The following is a 27,473-nucleotide window of genomic DNA, read 5'->3' as shown; positions in this document are numbered from 1 at the left end:
CGAAAGAGTAGAAGAAATTCGATTACTGTGGCGGGATCACGGGTGGCCGAGAGGCTAGGCGTTGCTACGGTTTGGCAAATAGACGCGGGTTCGAATCCCGCTTCGTGATCAAATTTTTTCTATCCTTTCAAAATTTCTTATTTTACGTACCTTCTGTTCTTCTTATAGTCAGAAATAAGCTTACTTCTAGAGAAATTAAGGTAAAAAATTGAATAAAAAATAGCGTTATATAAATAAAACAAAAAATCACTGTTGTCAAATATGTATATTTAAACAAAATTAGCGTATTCGCATGCAACAGAAAAACAAACATGCAGATTTTTTTTTCATATTTATATCACTTGATAATAAAAACGCACACGATACAAAATAAACTGACCATCGAAGCTTCGAGAACTATCTCAATACATATTTTATCACAGAATTTATATGCTAAAATTTTTATATGTATTTTTCGTTTCAACAATTCGTTTATAAATTGACCAAATATATATTTTTATAGAATTCCAAAAGAATATCCTAATCATGTAATTTTCCCTATAATTGAGCAAATATATAATATAATTTTATTTATCAATGAATATATACATAATTCTAATAATGCGTATTTATTTAGCATAACTAGTCATAATAACTGAACTTTAATAATTTATGTTCTGCCATAAATTATTTTTAATGCTGACATTCAAGAAATAATTATTTCGTATTAATTTGTTCACAATTAAAATTAAAATAAAACTCCACATACATTTTATAAAACAGGATTAATTATTTGGAAATTTGATTCTAACCTGGAAATATATAAAATCAGGTTATATAATTTTTTTATACAATTATTTTCTTGTTTAAAAATAGTGTATAATTTGAATGTCAAAAACATTATCCACGAATTATTATAACTGGTTAATACCAAATATAATATACAATAAAAATAAAATCAACACAAAACTAAATATTTTTATATATTGTATAAGATATATTTACAGAAATTGTAGGACGTAAATGAAAACTTGAACAAATGTGATTATATTTTTGATATCTGTACTATATCAAGTTTTCACTTTAATTAAAAACCGTTTTAATATAGACTTCGTAAATTTCCTTCTTAAGCAATTCTATATTAATAAAATGATTTGCACATTCAGTATTAAGTATTAAACTCAACTTTGTAGAGTTACAATTCCATTCAACAATTTGTATGTTGAATTTATATTGTAATATTCATATAATCTTAAATAATTAAAGCATGCATTTCATAAATAATACACATCTGAATACACTTAGTCTATTATTTACAATCAGTCGCATTATTTATAGGAACATATATTACAAAAATCTACGTCAGTTGAAATTATGAATGCGTGACGTCATAATGTTCTATATTCGAATTTGAGTTTTGAATAAAGAACATTCTAAATTTGAATTCGCGTTGTTCTAAATACGAAAATTGTATAACTACAATGGAATATGTACAGTTTAACTGATTCCACCAATTATTTCGTTTCGCAAATTTTATTAGGATTCGTTTTTTGTAATTGGATCAGTTGCAAATAATATTTATCAAGACTGAACAAACACAGAGCAATATATTTTAAAACTGACAGAATAATCGTCGCTTTTCGACGACTTGCACCAAACGGGAATCAAACCTGAGAAAACACTAGGATTCAAAAGAAACTATCACTTTTGTGTAGGTCTAGTGTTTCGTTTCCACTTCGTATCACTTAAGTGTCGTTGTAAATTACACTAAATCCATTTCACTTTTCACTATTTACACTAAACGCCAACCTCTGGCTATACGTTCGTTGCCTGTTGTAAGCCTGCAAAAATATAATACTTCTAAACTATTGTTTGAAAGATTAGATAAATCCTATGGAGCACTCACTGTACTATTTATTATTAACTGGCTGTGACCGCGGCTTCGTCCGCGTTGTTATAATATAGTTTATATATATTGTTATATAGCGTTATGTAGCTCTTCACCTTCCTCGATAAGTAGACTATAAAGCACACAATGAATTTTTCAATTTGTGCCAGTAATTCTTGAGTTTAGTGTGTACAAACAAACAAAGCGATCAGTGGAAATGTATATATTATAAATAATATATTATATATTATAAAATTAATTGTATTATAAATTACAAATGTATATACAATGTAATAAAAGGTACATAAAACTTGAATTATATATAAATTTTAATTTTAATTAAACAATCCAATTACTTTGAATACTGAATTTATTCTGTTCTATTGTTTCATCTATATTATATGTTATATACCATCATCATTATCATGTCTAACAAAGCTTGTTTCTGTATGGGGAAGGATTAGCTAATAATAAATATTGTAAGCGTGATGATGGTGATGATTATAATTATGATCACCATAACACTCGGGTACCTGCAGAAGGAAAGCACCCGGTCTTTTGGAAGGCTTACGTGAGGACACAGATCCAACACGCAGAGGCCCTTTAGAGAATTTAATGTGTTGTGGACAAAACTGGGCTCTGGAAAGGGAGTATTCGATAGATTGGTTATGATTATGATTATGATTATATCATGCTAGCCAGCACGAATGCTTGATGAACACGCGTATTTACTTCATTAGTTATGTACCTGGACTACAGTTTTAATTATGATGCTGATTTTTATGATGGTAACGGTGATGAATTGTATAATGTTTATAAATATTTTTATGATTGCGCTTTGTTTGTTATTATGATTTTGATTATGATTAGATTGTGATTATGATGATTATGATGGTGACTGTGATTATGGTTATGTTTGTGATTGAGAATATGATTATGATTATAATTTTGATTGTGATGATAATTATGGTGCTGGGTGATGGTAGCTAGCACGCATGCATAATGTATGCGTATATTTACCTAAGCGGCTATGTACCTGGCGCGTGTCGCGCGGAGTACGGCGGAGGCGCGGGGGTGGACGCCGGCTTGGCGGTGTGCACGGGGGGGTAGCCTGGGTGAAGGAATGAATGAATAATACATTCTTCTTGTAGATATAATATGTAGAAATAATATGAAAGACCGGAATTCGTACACGCATCGTTTCCAGGCTGCACCGAAATTAATAAAATTTATGTGTTTTCGTTAATGTCAGATAATATAATACAAAATATATAAAAAAAACGACAAAAATTCTTCAAATCTTCCAGTCTCTTAGTAAAAGCTTAAAAAAAATTACGTTCGTCGCAACTCGATAAAAGAACAACTCAATGATGACAACGGCAACCCCTAAAAAGTGTCCCGAGCTGCTAACAACAGGGCGTACGTAGCTCGGGCTCGTATCTTCCCCGCCTTAGCTGAACGCCTGTATAGATTATTATACTGTGGTATTAATTAAGCTGTATTTATAACTCACCTAAAGAACTATTTCTTAAATATGGGTTCCCGTAGGTAGCGGCATAGCGCAAGTCCACTCCGCCTTTGGCTGCTTGCGATTGAACTGCTACTTGCGGCCCTGATACAAATGTCAAATTCAAATGACAATTTCCACGTTCATCCTACTAATATTATAAATGCGAAAGTTTGTAAGGATGTGTGTATGTTTGCTGCTCTTTCACGCAAAAACTACTGAACCGATTGCAATGAAATTTGGTACGTAGACAGCTGGACAACTGGAATAACATATAGGCAATTTTATCCCGATATACCTACGGGATACGGACTTTCACGGGTGAAACCGCGGGGCGCATCTAGTATTTAATATTGCGAAAAATATTATCTCACATTTTTTTTTGTTTTACAAACGAATTCACATAACTGTGGATTTTGTTAAAATATTTTTCACTAGAAGCATAATTGTGATATGAGTATAAATCAAAACAATTAAAGAGGTTAATGTGATAAAGAATTTCAAATAGGGACTAGGAACATTTTTGATTACAAGAATAATGAATATCAATGCATATACAAAAAAATACCTTCACCGCCTACTGGCAGCCCTAAATTGTTAATAGCGTCAGTTTCTTCTACTTTAGGACGTTGCAACGAATTGTTTTGCGATCCATTGCCGGCCGACAACGGAAGCGTTGACGCTGTGTCTATGCTACGTGTCAATGAACCTTGAAGTGATCTAGGGTTGACAAAAATAGTTAATTAATAATTAAACTACAATAATTTTTGTATGTGAAGTTGATGTTTATGTATTGAAATACGGATAGAAAAAAAGATATGTTTTATTTATTTTTCAGTCTTGGAAATTCTTTTCGTTTTTTTTTCTAACATTGCATTAATTTTTGCGTATTTAAAAGATTAGGATTGTAAATAATTTTTTATTTCACGTATATTTGAATGAACATAAATTCAAAAGTATTTAACACAACGAAATTTGTACACCAAATCATATAACATAAAACTGCATGAAAGTTGACTTACCGACTAGAAGGAACATCCAATTGTGGAGGGGATTGGACCCTCAAATGGGGGGGAGGTACATAGCCTTGTGGATAATCATACACGTAGGCCGCTGGATTCTAAATAAAAACACCATCCATTCATAAAAAATAAATTAAAAAAACAAAAATAGAACGAGAAAAAGATGAATGACTGCTGTACACGAGGCAAATAAATACACAAAGCTTGGTCCAATTAATAAAAGAACAGATGTGTACATACATTAAATTTTAACAAAATGTATGAATTTAAAATTTATTTAATAATGTTATCAATATCAGCCCTATATTTACAAAACTATTAACGACAATTCACCACTTACTAATGATGTCCCTGATAGCTTATTTAACAGTTTTTGACATTTATTTTCTCATTCTAACCCACAAATAAAAAAAAAAAAACATATTTGGAGGTTGTGAAACCGCAATTAATATAGGGCTATACTCAAAACTGTATCGTGCCATGCTTAAATCATTCAAATAAAACAAACATACACCATTCTTTCGTAGCCGGTTAACCTACCTTAAAGTAATGATCAGCATACGATTGATCGGAGTAGTCGTTACTGTATCGGAACTGTAGCATCGGATCGTCGTGTCGCATGTTAGGCAGTGGCACAGGGCCAGCTAGCGGGAGACCCGCTTGGTTTTTAGACTCTGAACGCTCGGAACTCGTGTATTCCTGGTAGTAATTTGAAATCTTGTGATATTTAAGCATTCATACTTACAGATGAATAAAGTTTGGACGGATAATAAAGTTTATCTACTTTTATTGTTTAAATACTAGCGGTCCGCCCCGGCTTTGTCTGTGGTATATATAGCCTATAGCCTTCCTCAATAAACGGGCTATCAAACACTGAAAGATTTTTTCAAATCGGACGAGTATTTCCTGAGATTTATACGAAACAAACAACAAACTCTTCAGCTTTATAATATGAGTATAGGTTGTTGCAATATATAGGAAATTTAATGATTTAGTAAGCGTCACCGTCGAGCAGGGTGTTCAATTGTATTTTTAAATGTCTCACTGAAGGGTTATGGCGTTTCAATGTATTTTAGTATTGACAGGATTAATATTGTAGAGATATTGTGCATTTAGAAGATTATAGATTATAAAAGATTCATAAATTGACGAAGAGACATTTGTTTATTACAATGTTTATAAATATACGATACAAGCTTTCTGAGTGTAGGTCCTCAATTCGTATTTCATATTGACATTAGTATATTTATGTAATAAAACACCATTGCTATTGTTTGTAAATAATGCTGTTAGAATAAGGCCAGAGAAAAGTTGTTGTTTTTATTACATTTTTAAGCTAAATTATGATATAAAGAGGTGAAACAAAATTATTGTGTTGATTTCTTATTGTTCTGATATTTACATAGTATATTAATATGACTTTTATAAACATGAAATTCTTTGTGTTGATATTAAATATGAATATTTAAGATCCACCTCGGCTTCCCTTGTACAAATAAAGCCTAAATAGCTCAGGTAAAGAAATGTGAAAGAATGTTTATAATCGGACAAGTAGTTCCTGAGCTTAGCGCGTTTAAACAAACTCGTTAGCTTTATCATTAGTATAAATAATATTAAAAGTTATAAGTCTATGTTATAGTACATTCCTTCCTATGCAAACACGTATTGAATAATAGCATTACAGATAATTTTACAGACCAAGAAATACGATACTTTAAGCGTTATACCATGCTTATCAAATTACGTTGTGGTCTGGTTTAAGAATGTGCAGTTGTGCATTATATATAATAATTGGATAATATTTACCTAAGGCATCGCGGGTATATAGACTAGTATTTATCAATGTTAATTCAAAGAAGTTGAGTTTCAAACATCTTAACAGTATAACAATTAAAAAAAAAGCATTCTATATAATACATACACATAACGGAATGTGCAGTTAAATCATGAATACTCGTATTATAAATAAGTCTATGTTATGAAGATTAGAAATTGATTTTAGAAGAAGTATGATTAAATGTATAATTGTTGGAGTTTGTGTTTTTAATATTGTGTCATGTTGCATGAAATATCATTAAGGTTAATTAATAATTTTTCTTAAGAACGCTCTTATTTAATTTATCTAAAACTGTTAAATCACAATATGTTCCCAAAATTACTTACCAAATCAAAGCTATCGCCTTGAGGTAACTGCAGTTTCAAATCGCTTATATTAGAACTTCTATCGCTCTCCTTATAAGCATCTCCGGTGACTGTGACATCTGGCTTTTCATTAATCTGTGTCTTCTGTCTTCTTCTTCTGTGACAGATCACTAAGAGAATGACTAAAGCAGAGAAGAATATGATGCCAGATGTCACTCCGGTAATGATTATGAAAAGGGGCAGGGTTTCTGAAAGAAAAATTGTGTTGGTAAAGTTAATCTTTGAAACAGCGACTTAAAATAAGTATTTTGATAAAATATAGTGCTTGAAAACGATTAAATAAATAGGTATATTCTATGAAAATTTAACTCCTTTGATAAATTTTGTATAACACACATGGAAAATTATGCGAAAAAATTTTATGAAAAAAGCTTTTGAATTGATATTATACAAGAAAATTAACAATAGTAATATTATATTTTAATTAAATACCACATTCATTTTTAACGCTAATAAGTAATCAATTAATGTTATACTCGTCATTCTATCAACTAAAAATTCTATTATTAACCAAGAATAAAAAACAGATAAATATAAAAACATTTCAAATACTTCTAATTTTTAGTTTTATAGCATTGAAATGCTTTATAAATGAGAAATTTTGAAAGAATAGAAAAAATTTCTCATTTCAAATACTCTCTTTTTTAGTTCTCATAAATTTTACGTTTCAATTTTACAAGGAAAACAACCAAAATCTTCATTACAAATTATCAAAGATTCTGTTATATTAACTAGATATTTTCTAGTAGGTATACTCACTCAAAGGCTTCAGCAAAATCGCCACATTGGCATTCCCATACTCATTAGTAACACTACAATTGTACGTGCCGTAATGTTTGGCTTGGCTCGCTCGTATCACTAGACTAGATTTTATTATCCCATCTGGTGATGAGTCATCTAGTTTTGTTGCGTAGTCCTAAAATATGATTGTAATTATGCCTTTGAAATGGTTTGACTAAATAATAAAATACATTTTCAGCTTAATGGAAGGTAAGTAAACTAGGATTTACGAAAACTCATTACAGAACAAAATGTTGGATGTTAACCGGGATAATGCAGTTATAATAATACAACTATATAATGGTTATACTAGATTCGTTAATTATAAAATACTTTCAAGTTAAAGGAAGGAAAGATAACAGTAACTGTGATCTTCCAAAATATAAAAAAAAATAGTAGATATAGCGCGTTATACCTGCTAATAAAAAACAAGATATTGCAGAATTGTTATTTTAATAAAAGCTTATTGTTAAAGATATTATATTCTAGTCCACAAAGAAGTACATACACCCAGAAAACACGAACGCTTTGGGAAAAATATATAATGTCGATATGAAGTTAACATTCAACAATAAGTTTACGTATTGGAATTTAAAATACTAAACCTACAATGAGATATTTTTACAATCCTTTTAATAGATTTTGTACTCACGGGATCTTGAATAAAATTTATCTCCTTTCCTTCGAAATACCATCTGACGTCATCTGGTCGAGGCACTGACAATGCTTCACACTCTATTGAGACTCTCTCCCCTTCTAAACCTACTTGTGTCCTATTTGATAGGATTTTTGGTGGACCTAAAACATATTAACTTGTAACTTTTCTATGGCTTACGAACGAATAATTATAAAGCTATTAAAACTTTATAATCAAACTTTTAAAGAGTAGTTTATTTTCGACTCCGTAAAACATTAGATGGTAAACAATAATAAAAACATAAAAACTTCAAAACATTTTCTAAAAGTGGATAATATATACTCCTATTAGTTCATTACAAATACAAATCTATGAAAGGTGTCAGTTGGATTGGAAACTTTGAATATAAACTCTATTACATTAAAATAATCAGAACAAGAAGAAAATTGCATACGCTATTTAATAACAGGAAAGATCTATAAATTAATTGAAAAATGGCAATCTTTTACAAACCTTTAATGAATATTGTAGCTTCACTCTCAATTTCAGGGTAGCCATCGACTCCGGCCTTGCAAATGTACCGACCAGCTGTTCTTTCGTCGACGAACACCTTTAAATTTGGTGCTTTCCCCTTGACCTGCTGGAAGTAGAGGGGCGTTTAAAAATCTCCTCCGTCTACACTTTTATCATTATAGTGGGGAAATCTTGTATAGATACCCACGGGGAAGAGATCGTGAGTTATGTCGGATTCCTACCGACTAAAACCCCACTGTGTTCCGTCGAGCCGCACAATTGGTAGCCACGGGTGCTTGTAAGAATACATCGCCGACATTTTTATTACCACTAGAAAAACGCCCTGACGTATTACTATTATGTATGTTGCATACATATAAACCTCCCTCTTGAAACACTATTAAAAAACGCATCAGAATCCGTTGCGCAGTTTAAATGTTTGAGCGTACATACAGAAAACGGGAAGCGACTTTGTTTTATACTATGTAGTGATGTAGTGAGACAGATGAAATACAATATTTTTGCATGTTACAAATAAACACAACTACATTATCGATTAAAAAGTAATTCTGTCATTAAAAAGTTATATCTCTTCTTTATCTCGGGTCAACCCGGGCGAAGCCGTGGTTTACAGCTAGTCTAATATTTATTAGATAAATATAATTGACTTGTTGATTAAAATTTTTTGGATTGAGTATCCTATCCTAGTAATATTATAAATGTGAGAGTTTGTGAGACTGGACTTATGTGTATGTAGGTTTGTTACTTTTCCACGCAAAAACTACTTAGCGGATTGCAATGAAATTTGGTACTTAAATAGGTGGACAACTGGAATAACACATACAACTTTTTACTTTTTGGATACTGACTTACGCGCGTGAAACCGCGGGGCGCAGATAGTACAGCAATATGTTAATAATTTGTTTATAGTTTGAAGTATGTTTAAACAAACGAACTCCTCAGTTTTATAATATTAGTATAGATTGGCGTAAAAAAAAATAGCAGTACTAATGTTAAATGACATATTTTAAACCCTGAATGTGGATAACCTATTATCTCTAGATACACTTAATATTTTTTTCTTAGAAAACTTGTATGTACATACTACGAGTATTATCTAGAATTCTAGAATATAGACAGACGGACAAAGAAAATATTTATCCGGTTAACTCATTGCCGACTGGGTCAGAACTCAAGTTTATTTTCAACATTTATATATTCCATAGTTAAACTTTCATATAGATTAACATTTATAGCTAGTTATATATTAATAAGATCAGATATAAATCAAACCTACACAAGACATATTAAAAAATACCTACCGTAGCTTATTCATTTGTAAGCAGTTATATTTAATATTTAACTTGGGTCGTAATAAAAGTTTTTATTACGGCGAAGAAAATAAAGTTGTGGCCTAAATATGGTTTACAAGATGCCGCATTGTAAACTCTTATACAGTTATAATTTTAAACGATTTTAGGGACAGTGGGCGAAGATGTCATTCATGTGGTCGTTTGTATCAGCTATCGCAATACTACGGCACATTATGTTGTTTCGAAATATTTGTAAGGTGAATGATAAATAAACAATCACAATTCGATAAGATAGACGCAAACGTTAAATAATATATTGGTCGTTTTAATAATTTCTGGTCTCATAAAAATGGAATGATAATATTGTGAAAGCAACTCGGTAACTATGAGAGTGTATGGATTTTTATAACAATAAATTAAAGTTTTATTTGATAACAAAACGCTCGCCCCGGCTCTACCTGGATATCGAGAATCCTGATTTATCCCAAGGGAGCATTTAATCGGGATAAGACGTATCCTATCACTTAAGTCAGCTCATACCCTGTCTGTATACAAATTTCATCAAAATCCGTTCAGTAGTTTCAGCGTGATTGTCGGATAAACATCCAAACAAACAAACTTTCATATTTATAATATTAGTGTGAAGTGTGATTAATATTCAGTTTGTAGTGTTTAAATAAATTGAGTTCTATTGCATAAGCAGCTTCTGTTTATTCCTTCTGTCTACCTTCAAAAGAGCAATCTGTTTGACTTCCATCTTTTCTCTACATTTTCTTTCCCACTCCAAAAGATTCTGATTATTTATCTTTTACTACGTTATTTATTATTTATTGACTTTGCAAGCAGTGGTGGCTCAATGGTGAGGACTTCGGACTTAAAATCGACAAGTCGGGGTTCGAGAGTGCAGGAAATTAATTAATTTTTCAATTTATCTGCGCATGTGTAACATCACCACTGTTTCAAAAACTTGGCCAGCGTGGATAATGGCCTGAACCCTCATAGGAGGCCTGTGTCCCAGCTGTGGGAACATATATGGGCTGATGATGATGATGATGACCTTTTAATATGGTATTCACTTACCCCGATGCGGCCTGGTTCGTGGAACAGCCAGCGAATCTCCGGAGTGGGATGACCATCTACATCGCAGCTGAGCGTGACGCTTTCCCCTAATTTCGCTTCTATGTTTCGTGGTCTGGTACGGAATGAGGGGGGGTCTGAAAACAAGTGTTAATATATTATGAAAATCCTACAAATGTTATAAATGCGAAAGTTTGTACGGTGTGTGTGTTTGTTGCTCTTTCACGCAAAGACTACTGAACCGATTGCAATGAAATTTGGTACGTAGATAACTGAACAACTGGAATAACATATAGGCAACTTTTTATTCCGATATTCGACTATAATAAGAGATGTTTATATGGAAATTTTTGCTTATGATTGTTGAGAAATTGGATTATACACATTATGGAAGAAAGTTATAGCACCTTGATATTATAGAAAATTGTTGTGCATATGAGTGGACAGCGTACAAGGTACATTCAATAAGTTTCATTAGCTAACCTAGCTATTATTAATTACATATTATTTTAGGTCATATAAATTCAATAGGATATAGGTCAAATCTTCTTGTATGTAACTAACTATATACTCTTATGTAATTAAATATTACTATATATAGTAAAACGGTGAAGGAAAACATCGTGAGGAAACCGGCATCTCCAAGAATCAAAAGTTCGACGACATGCGATATCTGCCAACCCGCACTTGGCCAGCGTGATGATTATGGCCTGAACCCTCATAGGAGGCCTGTATCCCAGCAGTGGAAACAAATATGGGCTGATGATGATCATATATAGTATAATCCGTACAAACTTTCGCATTTACAATATTAGTAGGAAGTAGGATACGATAGTACAGACTACAGATATGAAAAGGCAATTAATCCTAAAACACAAGGCCTTCATGAAGAATGAATGCACTGAAATCCTAAACGCGTCAACACTGTTCTCATAAAATACACGTATCTATAAATTCCATTAAGTACTATTCTATTAAGGGAAACATATTATTCCCTTAATAGAATAGTAATTTATATCTATCAAAGCGCTGAGCCAAAAATAGCTAGCCAGTAATTATTTACGCCCACAAAACTAATGGGTTTATTGCTGGTGTAACACTGCGTTTGAATATTTCGATAATTTCCATATGCCGTGCTAATCTGTACTTTTTGTACGTGCGTTAGACATCGATTTCATTGATGGCTTTATTTACAGGTAGCCTTCTATGAGCCAGAACACTTATCATTAGAGAGAGAACAAAGAAAATACATTGATTTATACCAAGTAAAAATAATCCTACTAATATTATAAATGCGAAAGTTTGTAAGGATGTGTGTGTGTTTATTGCTCTTACACGCAAAAACTACTCAATCAATTGCAATGATATTTGGTACGTAGGTAGCTGGACAACTGGAATAACATATGGGCAACTTTTTATCCCAATATTCTTACGGGATACGGACTTAATCGGGTGAAACCGCCGGGCGAGATCCGAGATCGAGATTCACTGAGTGTATGAGAGTCTATGCCCATTAAATATATACTAATGCATAATGCAATTGTATCTTGATCGTTTCGGTAGCAAGGCTTGATTTAATCTACTTCTTTTTATCTAGTGTATTAATATATTCTCTTTGTTTAAAATGATATCGTAAATATCACACCAAAACTGAAAAACATATATCATTGTATCAAAATAATATTGTCTTATTGATTAAAAACCTCGCCTTCCGTCAAAGACATGTTTAAGTAATTCCGTTTTAATAAGCTGTCTTCATAAATAATTTCATTTATTACATAAACGTATTCCAGAATAAACTACAACTAATAACGGTGAAAAGTTTGGTTGTACGCGCCAATGAAAAAATACTTTAGTGCCTGATAGTCCATTTATCAAGGAAGGCTGTACTGTATGGCTGTATATCATATAATATAACATAATATACAATAACATAACATTACAACATAACATCATACATAATGTGGGTAAAACAGCGAGGCACAGCTTATTTGAAATATATTAATTTATTTGAATTTACAGTTGTATACTAATAGGCCTTATAAATAAAAAGACCAGCACAGAAGGCCTTATTACTAAAGAGGGATTTCTTCTTATATACCGTTTTAGTACCATGGTCATCAGCTTTTCATCAAGAAACACAACATCGATAATATAGACATTTATATTTACGTTTTCCCATCAAAAGCTCAAATGAAGATTATATTAATAAAGCTAGACAAATATTTTTATGCATGCAGTATAGAAATTTCCTTAAAAACTTTTTTGAATTCACAAACTTCACCATAGAATACAAATTCCAAGAGAGAATCAATCCGCCGCGTGTAATATAATAAACCTCTAATTCTGAGAGTCGAGTATAAATTTAAATAGCAAACAGAAGCCTTACAAGTGACATTCAGCGTGAGAGAAGCCGCATTTTTCCCCACGGAGTTGCTAACTTCACATTTTACAATTGCCTTATTGTGTTTTCGGGACACGTTGAAAATAATCTGAAACAAGCAGACAGTTTTATTATGGTATTATGGTGTATACTTTTTAAATATAATGTTATTAAAAAGAAGGAAAAACATAAGTAGCGATTCAATTACATTGTGCAGATTAGAATGAAAATAATTGGTCATTAATAATTAGAAAAGTTTACGGAAAATGTTTTATAAAATTTAGAAATACTAAAATAAATAATTATATTTTATGAGTATTGTAATGTTGTATGTAATGATTCAAAAGATTATACATATAACTATAATAAACACTACAGTGTTTTTATTTTCTACCCTCATGTACAACTGGATAAACGTGGCCATCAGCGTATTAAATATTTACTTTAAGCGAAACCCGTTCACATAATTTAATTAAAATAAATAACGATAAACATTCAGTCACCCTACAATAATAATATACGTACAAGATGGATATATCTATGTGTGTGTAGAATTGCAGCTGTATTGAAACCTCTTGAAGTGTGACCATAAATTCTGTCCAAAATCAGTACAAACTATTTCCTTACACATTCACTTTACTCATTCTTTATACCTCAATAATAAAAATATGTTTTACCGAGTCGCATAAAAGAGGAATTTATCTATTAATAACACACAGACGTAAAAATAAACTGATATTATATAAGCTATAAAACAGCATGTCCCAATATAACCCTATTGGTTAATAGAAAATGGCGGGCATCCCCAGTAGGCGGTAATTACATAGAAGATAATAATTTTCCCCGTAAAGTATAATATATAGTAATATTATATAGCAAATTCGTAACCCTGTAAGGTAATTAGTGTAGCAAGATTAACACCAGACCTGAGTCTCTAAATTGACTAAAAACACAATTATTTTGCGTATTAAGGGGTTGGATGCGGAAAATAATAAACAACCGGGGTATGATATGTACTATTATATTGAAATCCATTTTTTAAAGTTATATAAGTATATTTATAGTAAAAAAGTATAACAATGATATTTTGAAGTATTTGAAGCTTACGCTGCCATGTTATCTTCATATAGACGTGTTACATTTGTCCACAATGGACTCCTGCAGTTTGATCCAACTTAAAAGATGGGATAGCTTATATTATATCAATTACGCTAAATGACTACTACGGGCGCAGCCGGGGCGTGCAGCTAATCATTATTATAAAATGTAATTTAATGTCAAATCGTTGAGCGTGTCGTTTAATGCGGTTAAGATAATTTCTTATTTACAGTTATTTATTTATACCATTCCAATAACTCATCCAATAAACTATCTATCCAATTACAACTTCATCGCACATATTCAAATAAAATTTAATTACCATCCTTCTGGCGATTTGTAAAATTATTTAGAACATGATAGGTACAAAGGTCAAAGGTAAAAAAAATGTTATTTAGTCACTTTCACCAAACGGTATTTGTAGACCAAATTTCCACCAATAATAGTGAAATATTTTCACAACATAGTTAGATATAATGAAAATAATAAATTTATACACAGGTTAATACAGTTAGTCAGTTACACACAAAAACGTGTATGAAATTATTTTGCAATGTTTCACCCGAGTACCAGGCTCGCATAGCGAATAAGGAGTGTGAAGTGTTTAAAAATTCACTCCAATGCAGACTGCTTGCGGTGCTCCGAGGTAGCTATTTTGATTCTAATATATTTGTTATTTTTTGACAAATTACTATACTAAGCTATAAATAATGTTGAGAACATTTTCATTGTTTACGTAATCTCGTTTTTGCATATATTTTTGCAGTGATTACACAAGGGTTTTTTTAAGTCTGCACATACATGTCTCTCTGACACCATTTATCTAGTATTTATCTAAATTTCTAGATCATGATTCTTTGTACATCTAAATGTTTTATTTAATTAGAGTTTTCTTATTGTTATGTATTCCTTGAATATGTAACATCAATTATGAATTCTTAGGATAAATTAACATAAATTGAATGTCCTATACTGAGGTTTTATTTTTCTTTTGAACGTTATTTGGTATCTTATGTTCCGCTAATATGAACTACCTACTAGGTGAGCATAATATACCTACAGTATAAAATAAGAGCTCATATCAAATAAATAATAATATTTCATTGTTGTATTACCGGTGTATAAATCTCACTGGTCTATTTCAAATGCAATAAAATAAAACGATCTATAAATAACAGCTATTGTTCTGTTTTTAAGAATACCCTTAATGTATTATTTATCTAATTCCCAAAAAAACATATATTTCCGGATGCTGAACGAATTCATTTTTAGGTAAACATAAGTTTTCTTTTTAAGCAATCTAGTCTAATGATTACATGTACCAAGTACCAGGCGAGCATAATAATACAGGAGCTCGTTTCATCTCATACAAAGAGTATTCCATGCATACACTTACCACTCGCGAACATGTAACAGAAATAATATATTACCGGGGCGTTGAATGTTATATGAGAGAAAATATTAAATAAGCCTACCAAATGTACGAAGAAGGTTAGTAATTTGTAATTCCGGTGATAATGGAAGGTCGTTCTAGAATATTCATGATACGATTGAATTTCGTGGATTTTTTTTTGAAATTGTCTTGTTTCAAATTGCTTTTCTAATTATGTATAGACATTAAAATATAGGATCATGATTTGATATGTTTCGTATGAGTTTTCCACGCAAAACATATATGTGTCTGGGCCGTAATGAAATATGTGACGAAATAATATTCCTTTTATTGAGTTCAATTCTAATGTATTATCTAAATGATCAGTATTTTTAGCACCTACCTACCTAAATCTATTCTGAGCCTCCAAACCATAGTAAATTTCATAAAAATCAAAACATTCACATATACACTATAGAGGATGTTATATATTTTACATACAATGGAACGCATAGCTTATTCAGACGCTAAAAATACTAAAATTCATGTTTAGGCTTATGTTTTCATAGACACAATGACAGCATGAACGATCATGCTGTCCGTAAAACCATCAGTTCACTGATCATATTACCAGGACACAATTTATACAGGGTGTTTACGAAAATTGCTCGATTAAAGATAACAGTAGTTGATAACATAAAACTCACCATTTCATCAGCATAATCACCAATAACTGGATTGTTATTGATATACCATCGGTACACTTGGGCGGAGGGATTTGCATCCACCGAGCATCGAAACCGGGCCTCCGTGCCCTCTGGCACTTTACTACTAATCGCCCCTGATACAACAGACACGTTGATTTTCGGAGCGTATTTCACCTGTTATGTAAATGGTATAGTAAATAAGTTATACTTCCTCCATTTTATTACTCACTCTAAACTTCAGAAGTTAAATATTGTATTTGACAAATATAAATCTACTAGCTGCACCCGGCAACCGCTGTTCTGCCTTACTCTTATCATTTAGTGGTATGAAAAATAGATGTTAGCCGATTCTCAGACCTACCCAATATGCTTACCAAATTTCAGAGGAATCGGTCAAGCCGTTTCGGAAGAGTATAGAGACTAACATTGTGACACGAGAATTTTATATATAAACGAGAATTTTATATATATAAATCTATATTAATAAGTTAAATAAAAACTAAGTAAAACCAGTTATATCATATTATTTGAGATTTCATTTCATGATATCTTTGATGGAGATAATTTTGATTGTTTAACTTCGCAACACATTCTTATGTGTTTCAACATTCTTTTCTTTATGAAAAAACATTATTTAAAAATACAGATAAGTTATATTAACTCTATCTCAGGCTCTTCAGTATCTGCGGGGCAGCAGTGGCTCAGTGATTTAATTTTCTACTTCAAAGTCAAGAATTCGAGACTAGATAACCGTGAAACATAACACTATTCAAACTACCGATGTCCCTTTAATCACATGTTCACGTCATCAGTGCTCCAATCAGAAAAAAAGTCCGATAAAACTGGGATTTCCTAGAGAGTCAAAGAGAAGTTAGGAAAATATCTATGACACCAGGCCAGAATTTTTGATAATGGTCGGAGTAAGATGAATTTGCCTTTATTGGGAAAGGATATGTTTTATGTTAGAAGGAGCAACTGAGCTGGTGGCTCGCCTGATGGTAAGTGATCACGACCAACCACGAATATTTACACCTGGTAATGAAACCCACTGAAACACAGCTGGCACAGCAAAAGTTTTCTGAAGTAAGAAATACAGCTTTTAAGATGTAGAACGTAGGGAAAATAAAAGAGTGGGGAAGGATAAGGAAATGGGCAGACCGCTGTTATAATTATGAAGATCAAACTTACTTCAATATGTACAGTGGCCATTCTGTACGCTCGATCAGCGGTGTTCTGAGCTTGGCACGTCAAGGTCTGGTTGTGGTGGACCTTACTGGGTACTAACCGCAAAACAGATCTGCAAAGAACGTTGTATTTAATTTATTTTCTAAACTATAGCCCGATCATTTAGAAACTAAAGACTTTTTAACGGATTTTAAACGCGATTTATTCATTATATTATTGAACCCAACATTTCGGACTCTACATCGAACGTGGTCACAGGGAGATTTAATTTCAAAATATTGCTTTATGCATTCCTTATACTTAACATATATAACATAAAATTTTAATGAATAACATAATATCTAAATGTATAACACGCGTTACAAATCAAACAAGATAAAATATTTTATAGCAATCATAATTGACATGCGGTGTGTGATTAATTAAATTTATAGATAGTGCAATTAAATCAATACTAGATTTTAATTAAGTTATGGAATGAATCTAGACCATGTGCTATTTTTGTTAACTCGTAATTGATACGTTGGTGAGCGGTAAATGTATTGAAAGGCTATGATCCGTTCTGGAGATTTAATATACAGTTTAAAATAAACTAGTGACCCGCCCCGTCTCCGCACAGGTGCAATTTCAATTTCATGGAGAATATTTTTCGTTTTTGGGAACATCGGTTAAAGAATTGACAGGTGACTGAAGTGAATTTTTCTGCCCCATACCCCATAGGGTAACATTTGAGGACCCCCAATGTAGAAATGAATTATAACATATAGGTATGTAATAAAACATTTTTATCTAGTTACATAATATGAATGTATATGTAATGTATGCATAACAGCAGTAACGCAGAAATAGTATAAAATTTTTATTAATTTGTAGATCAGGAAGAATAGGATGTATAAATAAATAGACTTACCTTGTTCTGTATCTTTGTTCGTCCGGTAAGAGCTCGACTCTATTTTCAACGTCGTTTTTCATAACATTCTGATTACCATCTACCCACGTTATCTGAGAGAGAAAAAAATAACTATATCCCTTTGATATATGTAGTCTTATTTTCTATGTATGTAATAATACAGAATTGCGATTAAATTATTCTTATGGAAACCTGTGACTTTTTTCTTTTTACGTAGGAATACGAATATTTTCAATCACGCCTATATCATAATTAAATAATTGCACTATTATAATTAAATAAATAACACAACCTCAAACATTTATTTCAAATTTCTGAAAAAAAACTCTTAATCGGAATTACTGGTCACCAATTAAGTTCCTATAACACAACTACACTTACAACACACACATTCACAAAAACGCTGTTTCCATGTCGTACGTGTAAATGGTGACTATAATTCACTGATTTCATCGAACTCATTTGTTTAATAAAAGGAAAACGACGACGACGCCTATACAATTTCAGAAAATAGATTTTTGATGTATAATCCTTTAAGGATAATAAATTGGCCTAGATAGATTTAAGGTCGAAGAAAATACGATACAAAATTAATCCTAGGAACAGGTTAAATATTAAGGCGGGAAAATTTTACAATATCCATCTTATAAAGAATCACCATAATATAAAAATGTTAGTGAGGGAATAATGGAATATTTTTTTTTTATTGTTGTTTATTTAACTCTGCATCAAGATTAATATACATGGAAGAAAACTTAAAAATAATAATAATTATGATTATTATAATAAAGTTGCAGAAGAAAGTGTACAATTTGTTTGGCGGCCTTATCACTTAGAAGTGATCTCTTCCAGGCAACCATGGGAAAAGGTAACGAGCATACTGATAAAAAAATTGGCTGTTAAAATACACACCATAATATTGATAAAATAAAAAAAAAATTACATATGTTTCCAATACATAATTTTGAAGGCGGCAATTGCCTTACGCCTTTGCAAATGTTCATGGGCGGTAGAAGCACTTACCATAAAAAAAAATTAAGTAAAACTGTGGCTATTATTTTTCACCCTTTTTTTAACGTTGGGAAATGCATTTACGCATCCCCCTCTACAGTTTTGCTGTGAGGAGGTATGTGGGACTCGCAATCAAACCCTACCCACTAAAACCCAACGGTGGCCATCGTAATATTCATCTAACTATTCTAACACATAATATTCATCAGTACGTCATCTAAAGCAACTCACTTCAGCTGCAGGTTTTCCACCTTCAGAAACGCATTCTATGTCAATGGGCTGATCTTCAGTAGCATCTATGAAGGCACCTTGGAGTATCCTCGGTGGCTCTGGAGCCACCAGAACAGTTAAATGAGCATATCTTGACCTGATTGCTGGGGCACCTACAAAGTTATGATTAATTGACAATTTGTTAAAAAAAAAGGTGTGTGTGCGATTCACACACAATAGAAGTGAAACTTCAGTAAATCGACAAAAGAATGAGATGAATATATATAAAATATAAAATAGTATGTATATTTCTGTCTCATTCTTTGCCGGCTTCATTCTACACATTTTTGTATTTGTGGCTCTTAACTGTCGTTTTTTCCGTTGCATCAAGTTTGAAACCACAACGATTCTAAAGAAGTTTTGTCTACAGCGAGATTATGGACAGACTGAGTCGTATGTCTTGACGGCGATACAATATATGATAACTGTAATTGAAATTGAAATTATAATTGTAGATAATTGAAATGGTTTTACATTATATGTTTGTTTATTACTGGAATATAAGGAGAATTAATATTATCCCTACTCGTTGTCTAATACCATAAATGTGAAACTTATAGCTAGCTATCGTGGTGCGCGTCAGAGCGTTGTCGCTCTGTGTGACGATGCATTACAGCGTAGTACAACATATGCCGGCGTCATAGTGGCGTCAGGTTGACGCTCTGACGCGCGCTAAGCACATGTCCTATTTGACAAACGTTATTTTTGACATAGCCATAATTGTCACGTTCACGTTATTCATAACATTTCAATTCGAACCAATTATTCCTGAGTAACCAATTATTCCTAAAAACAAACTCTTCAACATTAGCAAATGATTAAAGGTTTAAGGATCAATAAGACTCACCATTAAGCCCCGAGCTGACCTGACACTGGTAACTGCCATCATCATCAAGGGTGACGTCACGAATATCCAATGAATAATCACCTGAGAAAAGAATTAAACGTACATTGATCGGTCAACAACTTGTTCAATATATTTATGAAGACATAACATTCAATGTATTCCATTCATCGTTTAAAAACTATGTCCACGAAAAGAGACTTTCGATGTAACAAATCAGCTGTAAACGTACGGAAACATGCCAAAAGTAATTTCAATCAGGATAATTAGTACAACTTTTGAATGTCGATGAACGAAACACACCAATCAAATTACGCTATGCACTGAAAATTTACGTATATGTTTACTAAAGTGGAATGAAGTAAAATTTGTGAGCTTATAGGGGATTTCTGGACCTACTGAACCGATTTTAAAGATGTTTTGTCGATTAAAAGTCACGTTCTATAACTGTCAAGAGCTATATTTGATTTTGTTTTAATCCCGGGACAAGCCGGGCGAATATGTAATATGATAGTCTAATAGTTCCTGAGTTTAGAGCGCTTTAACAAACTATAAAACAAGTAAACTATTAATATCATAAGTTTAGGCACAGACATATTAAACTAGCTGACCCGGCAAAGGCTGTTATGCCTAACTCTTATGTTATAGAGATATGAAAAGATATTGGCCGATTCTCACACCTACAGATATGCACTCAAAATTTGATCAGAATCGGTCCAGCCGTTTTTGGAGGAGTATGGTAACTACCATCATACCATGACAATCCAATCAATAGTAATTTACATCATGACTCGAAAATATTATGTATTTTATAGTTAAACCAGCTATTGCCCGCGGCTACGTATGCGTTAAATTCGGAGTAGTTTTTAGATTTTGTAATACATAATCGTATAAAATTTCCTCCGAATCACTCTATCTATTAAAAAAAACCAGCAGAGTCCGTGGCGTAGTTTTAAAGAATTAAGCATACATTAGGAACAGAGAAAGCGACTTTGTTTTATACTATGTAGTGATAACAAATATTTCAAAGCTAAATTGAGACTTATAAAGAGGCGTAAGTATTCAAGTGAACCGTAAATAATAACTACATAACTGAAGCATAAGCATTATAGCAGCGACCATGAAATCGACGTCAAACAAAAATTTCAGTACTGTATTTCCTCGGCCATTGACTGTATCGTCTAATTATAAACGCCATTTCGAATACTGTAATATGTGTATGAAACATACGGAAGTTTTGCGGTACTTTGTTATTAAATAACATTGTTTTTAATTGCATAATTATCTGTGTGAATTAGGTATGTTTATTGAAATATTTGAAACTCGCAATTTCTAATATTAATTTAGATTTATTAGTATGCGTTTTCTGTAGTATTATATTATATGTATACATATATAAAGAACTCAAGTTTGTGAAATTGTGAATTCGTACCGTTGTGTAATCTTTAGATCTACTGAACCGTCTATAAAAAACATAATAAGTCACGGTATCGACGGTACGGCCACATTTCAATAACTCAAGAACGGATCAACCGTTTGGATAAAATTTGGTACAGAGATAGTTTCGTTCCCAGAAATTCCATAGGAACGGGAACTATATGGGTAAAACTACGGGCCTGTTCATATTTTCCTTCGATTATGAGGATGCAGCGGCGACATTTTATATCAACGCCATCTACTTAAAAACTATATTAGCCAACCCACGCAACTCTCAAAATAATGTTTTCCCTATTTATGCAGCATTTTTCATTGATGCTATGCTGCAATTGATCAAAGCGTGATGTTAAATACCTTTATTCGATAAATTAACAGTCTTACACATATAACTAATTCAAAATCTTAAATTTGTAACAGCTGTACCTGAGAATAACGCGTGCAAACAAACTCTGCTTTATAAATTGTAGACTATACAGCCTAATTCACTTAGCGTGCAATAAGCGCTTTGCACCTAATCTTTGACACGATGGTGTTATCCAGTTAACTCTACAATCTATGGCACAAACGCCCTCATATAGATAACTACTGCGATGACAGACACTAACAGAACAGTACAGAAATAATTTTAACGTCATCGGTTTTGTAATTTACCTAGATCTCATTACCTATGTGTGCCAAACACTGCGTAATAGATGTAATGTATTAAGTCATTATTCAAACTTGCATATATAAGTTTTCGTTGAGTATGCGGCTTTGAGCCATGTTATAATTGATTAATTTAAACATAATGATAGCAAACTATAATGGATCAGTTTAGAGGCGATTTTTCAATCAATTTTTCAATTCGTTAAAGGTTATAAGTAATCACACTTATATTATAAATGAGAAAGTTTGTTGATGCTTGTCCGTCAATCACGCTGAGACGACCGCAAGGATTTTTATGAAATTGGGTGTACAGACAGATTTATATCCCGATTAAATGCTCCCTTGAGATAAAACAAGCAATCTTGATATCCGGGCGGAGCCGGGACGAGCTTCTAGTTCTCTCAAAACAGGCATTTAGAAGACAAAAAAATAAGAATATATAGGAAATTCGATTGCTGAGGATCACGGATGGCCGAGAGGCGTCGCTACGGTTTGGCAAAGTGTGGTATGGCAAAACGTGGGTTTGAAACTCACGATCAATTTTTTTCTATTCTAAAAAATTCTTAGTTATTACCGTTTTAAAGTGCTACTCAACTTTCCATGTGCATGTTCTTTTAAAAAATCGTTGACATCAAAAATAGTTTAAAAACACGCGTCTTTTTTATTGCATACTCATTTGTTAAACAGAATGATCTCACGTATTTCAAGAATGACTAAGATGTAAAAAATCGGTCAAGTAAGCGTCGGACTCGCGAAAGGTTCCGTACAAATACGCTTACGAGCAACTAAAAAAAAGGCCATCCATCCAATTTATGACCGTCGCAACCGTAGCTTAACCTCGGTTTTAAAATACATTCCAGATGTGTACGTAAATCGAGCGCTTTACTACGCACACTAATAAATGACAATGAATCATTAAATTATGCAACCTTAAACTTGTTAGAGCATTTTGGCACAAGAATTTTGGGCACATCACCTACTTTCCGAAACCTATTTACTCGCGAAATAAACTTCTAGTCAAAATGTTTAATATAGAATTCATCGATAAGATATATCACTAGCTGCGCCCTGCGGTTTCACCCGCGTAAGTCCGTATCCCGTTGGAATATCGGAATCAAAAGTTACCTTTATGTTATTCCAGTTGTCCAGCTGTCTACGTACCAAATTTCATTGCAATCGGTTCAGTAATTTTTGTGTGAAAAAGCAACAAACACACACACATACTCACAAACTTTCGCATTTATAATATTAGTTGGATATTATTTTGCTATAGGTAGATTAAACCCTCAACGAACATACGTTATTTTTTTACACCACAACCACATATAACATAATACTATAGTATCATAACTTAAAACATTTAATGGCACTTGACATTTGTCATCTCGTTAACCGCATGTGATCTGTGTGATGGATAATGTGCTAAGCTCTCTCAGTATTCAATAAAAAAGTCCTAAAATTAGAGCATACCGAAACTCGAAAATTACGACCTGAAGAAGTAGAAGGTACCGACCAACTGGTTCTACCAGGCATTAATCCTACTAATATTATAATGCGAAAGTTCCTAAGAATGAGCGTGTTTTTGTAACTCTTTCACGCAAAATCTACTGAACCGATTGCAATGAAATTTGGTAGGTAGATAGCTGGACAAATGGAATAACATATAGGCAATTTTTTATCCCGATATTCCTACGGGATACGGACATACGCGGGTGAAACCGCGGAGCGCAGCTAGTCTTTAATGGAAAGATGCGGCTATTTTCAGCAGTATAGGTAATTGCGTAAAATTATATAAAGTACCGCAAAACAAAATATAACCGACTACTTTTTCAGAACTGAGTCATGAGCGACTATATGACGTCATAGATTCGGAGAGGCCTACGCAAAGCTCAATATAAATCTAGATAGTTACAGCTATCTGCGGAAGATTTAACGCATACTTTTTGAAGTGTTTGGCAACAAGACTTTTTCCTTTCAACAAGTTTTTATGTTAGAAAAGTAGCAATGGATTCTGCGATTTAATTTTGCATGGAAATAGCATTTTTCTCTACGACGGATCCATCATAATCTGTAGATTTATTATAAATTGACTTCTATTAAAACCGACAAGAATGACAGAATATATTCCATATATATTAAAAGCAGGAAAAGCAAAAACTACAACAGTACCATACAATGTTATTAAAAACCCACCTTCTTCATCACTTCCAATCATGGAGTACCGTTCATAGCCACTCAGATTCCTGTGAGTGCCCAAGCCGAAGTCATCCTTGGTCCACTGCAGTGTACCAGCTTTATGCTCCACCCTGCACGGTAGCGTGACTCGAGAGCCAACGATTGCACTCTGCGAAATATAGTAATTAAGTTTTTAAACTAAATCTTACTTCTTACTAATATTATAATACTACTCCCTACTATCCTATCCTACTAATATTATAAATGCGAAAGTTTGCAAGGATGTGTATGTGTTTGTTGCTCTTTCACGCAAAAGCTACAGAACCGATTGCAATGAAATTTGGTACGTAGACAGCTGGACAACTGGAATAACATATAGGCAACTTTTTATCCCGATATTCCTACGGGATACGGACATACGCGGGTGAAACCACGGGGCGCAGCTAGTAAATGATATATCTATGTAAATCTTTAATATATTATTTCTGTCAATTAACATTATTAATATGTATATAACATAGGCTTGCGAATTGTATTCACCAAATTACAGCAAAAAAAGACCAGTATATTATGTGTACATTTTACTACTACTGAAAAAAAACATTATAAAACGGTTTCATATTGCTCATTTATATAGTTGCATAAATCACTATAAAAAACGTTAATTTTCAAATGCACAATACACACGTGAATTCAAAAAGAAAATGAATAATTACGTGTCAAATATTTTCCATTACACATAAAATAGCATATTTACATAATAGACATGACACGGAACAAAAAAGCTGGTTTCCCTCAAACAGAATAATTATCGTACCTTTAAAAATCGTGAAGCTAATGTAATTAACACAATTACGTGTCAACGGCGTAAAGTTAATAAATGTTGAAAGAAACCCCGTTCCATTCTCTTCGGATACCTGTTTTCTATAACTGAGATATCACGATCTTTCAAGTAAGTGGTTTTATAACCGATGTTCCCGAAAAACGAAGGACCTCAATTTGACTGTGCTTTATGGTTATTTCACTTGATAACTCCGTGGGTTTTCAAATGATGGACGTGATTTATTTCATATTTAATAGGATTTTTTTTGTAGTTTGATCCAAATTTAGAATCTGGAGTGGTAACAAGATCCCAGTGACGTTTGTCTCTTATCGTTTAAGAATAATTGAATATCGAAACTATTGTGTCTAATTAGATGCTATATAAATAAATAAGATGATAACAGTTTAACCCATATATTAATAACAGATAAGATATATTCCATTTTAGGATACCCATGACGACTGTGATGATGATACGATATAAACTGTTTTGGTTTAAAAATTCTATAATAAAAACAAGTGATAGTGTTCAAATAAATACAAAAAAGACACTTTGAAATTATACATTTTTAACATAAAAAAATATTTATTTTTAAACGTTTAGTATTAAAAGCATATTGTATGAAAAGATTTGGAATAATGAATAGATAAGGCGTCTTAATAAGTGAGATTTTTTTTCTATTCTTTCAAAATTTCTCATTTATAAGGCATTTCAATGCTTAAAAACTAAAAAAAAAATCGTCTCTATAAAGATAATTAAAAACACATATTGTCAATCACTAAGACTTCAATACAATAGTACCTTTAATTTTCAAACACGATTTCACAAATCGCGCCAAATTCTAAGAACCGATGTTATCACCATTTTTATGGATATTGTTTCGTGTTTTATGTCAAAGCCTGTTAATTATAAACTATGATAAGGCTGGTAAACAAAACCCTGAATAGCTATGCAAATTATGTGAATAATTATAAAATTATTAGTTTTAACTACGTATGGCTTGAGGAGTGAACTGAAAGCAAAGTCCGTCCAAAACCTGTCCTTTTGAAATGTAACCTCTTTAGAATCGTTGTGATTTCAAACCTGATGCAACGGAATAAACGACGGATAGGAGACTAAATACAAAAATGTGTAGAATGAAGCCGGCAAAGAGTGAGACAGAAATATACATACAATAATTTCATTTTTAAACAAATAAACTTTGTAATTATCCTATCCTTGTTATATATATATTCATCTCATTCTTTTGTCGATTTACTGAAGTTTCACTTCTAACGTGTGTGGATCGCACACACCTTTTTTTGTGTCTTTTATTGCGAGGTGCACTTAAAACTCGCGTTTTTATTTACAAGATGCCCTAAACTTATCAATCGAATTCCTTATAGTTAGCCTCGTCTGTCTGTCTCTTCTTCAGGCATAAACCACTAGTCGATATTTCGATGTAATTTGGTACAGAGACAGTTTGCGACACATGAATATAGGAGTTTTTATCCCGAAAATTTATACCTTTTAGTAAATCCGTGGGCAAATATTGCAACAAATATATAGAAGTGATTAAACGTTATTAAACATTTGGATATCAAAATTGTAAAAATAAATGATTTTATCTCCCGCTTCCAGCTTATGCCTTATGCCGTGTATCAGAAATTCGTTATACGCAAGGCCGTCGGTTTTTATATTAAAATTCACATCCAT

General features: G+C 32.4%; 1 protein-coding gene across 1 annotated transcript; it reads right to left on the bottom strand.

Moving 5' to 3' along the window:
- Positions 1–296: 296 nt before the first annotated feature.
- Positions 297–27,473, bottom strand: LOC119835950 (irregular chiasm C-roughest protein-like). The gene is made up of 19 exons (XM_038361083.1): positions 27,468–27,473; positions 24,974–25,124; positions 20,702–20,782; positions 19,816–19,967; positions 18,574–18,665; positions 17,667–17,775; positions 16,479–16,652; positions 13,308–13,410; positions 10,922–11,055; positions 8,529–8,655; positions 8,031–8,176; positions 7,358–7,514; positions 6,560–6,786; positions 4,937–5,095; positions 4,397–4,494; positions 3,943–4,094; positions 3,381–3,479; positions 2,904–2,978; positions 297–1,820 (listed from the first exon to the last, which is right to left on the bottom strand). The coding sequence occupies exons 1-19, from the start codon at positions 27,471–27,473 to the stop codon at positions 1,795–1,797; spliced, it is 2,268 nt and encodes a 755-aa protein (XP_038217011.1). The 3' UTR covers positions 297–1,794.

Source organism: Zerene cesonia, chromosome 22, assembly GCF_012273895.1.
Source record: "Zerene cesonia ecotype Mississippi chromosome 22, Zerene_cesonia_1.1, whole genome shotgun sequence".
NCBI classification, from domain to species: Eukaryota; Metazoa; Arthropoda; class Insecta; order Lepidoptera; family Pieridae; genus Zerene; species Zerene cesonia.
This window is presented reverse-complemented; position numbering and strand designations above follow the sequence as displayed.

Bases quoted from the DNA above. Each gene is read 5' to 3' on its own strand.
- LOC119835950 (XM_038361083.1), bottom strand. The intron at 6,787-7,357 runs GTGAGTATACCT...TTTTTCTTTCAG, and splicing joins GATTTTGCTGAAGCCTTTGA to AAACCCTGCCCCTTTTCATA. The intron at 3,480-3,942 runs GTATTTTTTTGT...CATTTGTATCAG, and splicing joins GCTGCCAGTAGGCGGTGAAG to GGCCGCAAGTAGCAGTTCAA.